This window comes from Montipora foliosa, chromosome 6, assembly GCF_036669935.1.
Source record: "Montipora foliosa isolate CH-2021 chromosome 6, ASM3666993v2, whole genome shotgun sequence".
Classification (NCBI taxonomy): Eukaryota; Metazoa; Cnidaria; class Anthozoa; order Scleractinia; family Acroporidae; genus Montipora; species Montipora foliosa.
The window spans coordinates 73810415-73815414 of NC_090874.1; the positions used below are offsets into that span (position 1 = coordinate 73810415).

Below are 5000 nucleotides of genomic sequence, written 5' to 3' on the forward strand. Positions count from 1 at the left end.
TCCAAAACTTACACTTAACTTGAAGTAAACGGCCTCTGGATAAAAATCAAAGCTGAAAAATTTTGCCAGTCAGGTTTCAAGCAAACACACTTTCAAAATCCGAAGAAAAAAAGGAAGAGGAAGTGAGTTTTTTCTTTTAATTACAGGGGCCAGAAATGCCATGAAGAAAAGACGTACGGGAAAAGGGTGGGAAATAAAATCATGGTGATTATCCAACTATTTCCGTAACTCACTGACCCTTTTTTTATAAAATCATTCCTACAGGTTGGGAGCCCATAAGCGGACATCAAATTTAGGAAACGAGCAGGACTTTAAAGTTGTTAAAATCATATCACATCATTTATACCAAACGGAAAAAGAATACAGCCACGATATCGCTCTCCTAAAACTGGATAAACCGGCAAAATTAAACAGGTAAAGTAGTTTTGTTCTTTTGCACGTGTTGGCAGACTTTCGGGGTAAGGCTCAGGTTCACCACTATTCGATGACAAGGTACTTACAAGAACTGATAAGGCCATCCCTTTTTTTCTCCGTTTCGCGTCGTCCGACCGACCCAAATTTTGGGCATTTTCCAAAAAAAAAAAAAAGTTAACGACGTTTTTAAGCCATTTTTATGTCGCACAGGAGTTTCGGTGGTTGATCCTTTTTCCCACGCTCTCTTAATTTTGCAACCGCTTGAACAATGAGCACAATGGCCAGTACTCTCGCCTTTTTTGAAAAAAAAAAATCAAAAAGGCATCAACATATACTTAATGCTCCTTTTCTGAAACCCAGCGGAGTCGACTTTGAATCCGATTTCCTCAATGTTGTCGCGAGAAAGATATATTGTTGTATCTTCGAGGTAATCAAGCGGAAATTAGTTGAAGTCAAGCGGAAGTTTCAAACTGCCACAGATGATTGGCTGGTAGAATAAATCTTCTTGGCTTTTTGAAACAGTTGCTTGAAAGATTCAAACAGTTTTACAAGTATATTTAACACAAACGACATGAAAACCTTGGTGCATAATGTTGCTTCGAAATTTCAAATTTAGCGGGCCTTACGCCTTGGGGCGTACTGTGAAATACGGCCCGCTTAATTAGCCAGTCATAGCGCACGTACTATCTATAATAACAATGGTTACTTTTACTCCACCAGGTTCGTGAACTTAGCTTGTCTTCCTCAAAACGTGGATGCACCGGCGAACAATGATAGATGTTGGATTACAGGTTGGGGAAGAACCTCGTCGGGAGGCAACATCCCGGAAATACTCCACCACGCTGCGGTCCCCATAGTGGGCCGCGCCCGATGCGACAGGGCGTACCCAGGTTTAATCCATGATTCCATGATATGTGCAGGTCTGGACCAAGGAGGTGTCGATGCCTGCCAGGGAGATGACGGAGGTCCCATGGTTTGTGAAACCGCCGGAAGATATTACCTACAGGGTGTCACAAGCTGGGGGTTCGGCTGCGCAAGTCCAGGCAAATTCGGTGTCTATGCCAAAGTTAAATATCTCTTAAAATGGATCAACGAAGAAATGGCTAAAAATTAGATGACAGCTTGCTTGCAAATGACTGAATGAAACGGAGTCGTTTGCCGCGGTAGGGAGTGAATTATATATATCATAATAGTGTCGTGTTGATTCATGAATAAAACTGGGGCAGGTGAATATACTTTGTCGAGGTCTCCTGGTTTAAGTATTGTTTGTCTCACGTCGATTTCACGAAGACGCTAATTCTTGTCATTGGGATGAGTGAATTTTAACTTATTTTAGTGTAGACAGAAGAAAAACAGAAGTATTTTTCCTGAGATATATTCAAAGCATTAGCCATTTTCGAATGAGCGCCGTAGGCGCCAGCGTTTATTCGTGATTAAATTTTTTTCTTTTGCAAGGGGGGTCAAGGACACCCTAAGACCCCCCTGCCTACGCCTCTGAACTAAAAGTAGCGTTCCGCTTGAGACGCCATCATGCCTGAAATTTTCAGGCTTTTTTACGCAATTGCAAAAATTGCGTTCATAACTGCGAGGATCATAGCTTCACTTGACCTCACTTGATCCCATGTTCTCTTGCTCCGACGAATTCATATATACGCAGTTGGTTTACACAAGGAACTACTTTCTGGTGGCAGCTAGGTCACTTTACTTTCGAGGGATCTCTCGACCGTGGAGTGACCCTATGTAAAAGGCCTCGGAACGACCCTCGGAACATCAATCAGACACTTCAGACCGCTGACCAGAATAAGGCAGCGAAAAAATAAAAATTTGGCCACCACATTACCATAAACATTCCATGTCCATTTTTATCATATCGTTTGCTTATTGTTATTTTTCTCTAAAACATTAACACTACTCTTATCTTTTCCCGTACTCATAAGATCACTTTTATCGCATTTTAAGATATTCTTAAAGTCTTCAAATGCTTCTTTGGTGCAGTGAAATACCCGATTTGGAAATTCAGGTCAGTTGCTGGAAAAATTTCGGATTCAAAATTTTGAAGAAAATATTGCTTTAACTGAACAACGGTTTTAAACGATGTACGTTCCAGACACTGTAGCTAGCGAACCTACTTTTGTTGTTTTCAGTTTATAACTCGCACGCACAGGTAAATGGAGTCTCGTGCCATTTTTATCACACCTCTATTCGCCTGAATGCCGGTCAACAACCCTTCAAGTTAAAACCATCCCACAATACCTCTCGGGATTGTCGCAAGCGCTTTTGTACTTTTTTTCGACAACCGAAATAGCTGTAAACGGGTGTCCGTATTAAGCGGGTGTCCATGGAGCGGAGTTCCCTGACTGTAATTTTTTGTTTAAGTGGAGGTTCGCTTTACTAAAGAAGGCCGGTCAAGGCTTAAGTGCTGGAGCGCACTTCTAGTGAAGTAATTGTGATGCTAAGAATCGGGTGAAAAAAAATCCCTTCAAGCAACAGCTTTACTTAATCCATGTGGTCGTTGCTGGCTGGCACAGCGAATATGGCCACTCACAAAACTCGAAAACTCGTCCTGAAACACTAACAGCATGGCGTGACAACCACCTGATCAGCTGTGGTATGTAAGGTTTTGTAGTCTCTTCGGTTGGTGTTCATAATGCGTTCTTTCTTGCTTGGCCATTATTTTCTTCCCAAGAGGACACGATTCTTACGGTTTGCCCCGAAAAAAAAAACCTCTGGCTAGTTCCGACAAATGAACTTACAAGAAGTGACCTTTATTGCGATTGTGCGTTGTTCGAAACCAGTTAGAGGTCGCTATTCGAGGTGTTGATCAGTTAACTAGACGGCTGTGGACAATTAGTCACAGCATGTTGTGACACAACATTCCGAAAGGAACAGGAGAAAGTCTTTCGTACCCAGCCTCCTAATGAGCGCTGCAGGTGTCCCGTTGAATTGATTCATAAGAAATAAAGCATCTGTTTAAGTCCAAATTTAGGCACTTGTTAAACATTTCACTAAATAGTGATTCCTTTCTTTTTCCACTGACAGAAATTAAATGTTTTAAAGCGTGGTTTTGTTAAGAGTCCCGCTAATGATAGCAAAAGCTACTGTTTATAAACAATTTCGTGTTATTGAAATATGTACCCACCACCACACAATAGACACTTTGGCTGTTTTCCCTTCCAAGCAAGTCAAACCATTGGTTACTTAAGGTGCTCCAAATTAAAAAGTCAATATTATCTCATTAAAATGCGTATCCAACGATATTTTTATGTAGTTTTTTTAAAAATATATAAACATAACTGTTACTTAAATTAATCATGCTGGCATTGAAAACTGACCGGAACTCGTTCGGAAAATTTGAACTCAGAGGATTGAACACAGGCAAATAAGTTCTCTCATTCTTGCGCTGAAGTGTCCGGGCTGAAGGACAGATACCAAAGGTCTTCAATAACACGTTTGTCGTCAGTATAGATTTTACTCACCGGATAACGCTCCTAACATGGATTTTTATCGCTGGATTGGCAATTACAAGCTCGCGTGAGTATGGTAAGAACTGGTAAGACAAAATAGTCCCTTCCCAGCTGAAAACCATTCGTCAGTTCGACGTGCACGTTTTACTGCACAATTTAATATAAATTACTATATTTTAACTGCGGAATGGACATCTAACTGCGATCATCTTTCTAACTTTCATTTTATTAATTTACTTTATGTGCCATCAAGAGAACTATTTACGCACCTGTGTTAGGAGCCCAGTTACCGGGTCCTGTGTGCATTCACAAATGTTAAGAGGATGTTAAAGCGATTTAAGGACACTCTGTGACATCTCCTCTAGCTTTATCGGTGCCTTTATTAGTCAGAAAATCATGTGCTTTTTAGTGGAATTTTTTTATCAGTGAGCGTTAAGGCGTCCGGGTAAGGCGTGAGAGTTGTGATTTTTTTAGAGAGGGCAGATAAGCTGTGCCGTATACCAATCCCCTGGCAATGCAAGAGCTTTGCAGTATCCAAGATTTTGACAAGGTATTTATTAATGGTTGGCAGCAGTTCAATGAGATATTTTTGCTTCACTGGTTGTTTTAAGTACATACATTTTAACCGATTCGTTTAAGGCAAAGTTGTGTTCAAATCTGGCAGCGAAGGCTGTTTTAGTCCACAAAGAAAGCCAGTTCAAATTCCTTGGCTTGCGCTGTCAATTTTGTAAACTTGGTTCTTTCGAGGAATTTGAGTTGATAAACGACCACTGATTATGGACCAACAAATTGTCTTGTTTTATCTCTGTCAAACTTTCCGATTTAATTAACGGCCATATTTCCAATCTGCCAGAAAGCGAAACGCTGGACAAGAAACCAGACGTAGTGCAAGCGGATAAATTTCTCCACCACTCAAAAAAGTCTGCCGACTCTTCCAGTGCACAAAAATGAGAAATTATTTGTTCTTCGTTATTTTCAACGCCATGCACTTTTCCGTCTCTTGCTGGGATTCCAAATGGCAAACTTTGCATTTTATGATGAATAAAAAACAAGGCAATTATTTGGCGAGGTATGCGGGTAAAAACATAGGGACACCGGTTTAGAGAATGCTCTCGGTTGAGA

General features: G+C 40.8%; 2 protein-coding genes across 5 annotated transcripts in view; both read left to right on the plus strand.

Moving 5' to 3' along the window:
- Window positions 1–1664, plus strand: part of LOC138008417 (trypsin-3-like) — an 8625-nt gene extending 6961 nt beyond the window's left edge. The window contains exons 4-5 of the mRNA XM_068855761.1: window positions 265–414; window positions 1135–1664. Coding sequence (XP_068711862.1) covers window positions 265–414; window positions 1135–1528 — 544 coding nt within the window. The 3' untranslated portion in view covers window positions 1529–1664. The remainder of the gene's footprint in view (window positions 1–264; window positions 415–1134) is intronic.
- A 1313-nt stretch (window positions 1665–2977) lies between these two features.
- LOC138008412 (uncharacterized) overlaps window positions 2978–5000 on the plus strand; it is a 12596-nt gene continuing 10573 nt past the window's right edge. Inside the window, exon 1 of one of the 4 annotated variants that reach the window (XM_068855756.1) lies at window positions 2978–3022. Coding sequence is in view for 2 of the 4 variants with exons in the window: in XM_068855752.1 (XP_068711853.1) it covers window positions 4393–4428 (36 nt within the window). In the remaining 2 variants the exon portion in view is untranslated. Of the gene's footprint in view, window positions 3023–3703; window positions 3955–3976; window positions 4429–5000 lie in introns of those variants that run through there. The other 3 variants (XM_068855754.1, XM_068855755.1, XM_068855752.1) reach the window with 3 other exon arrangements.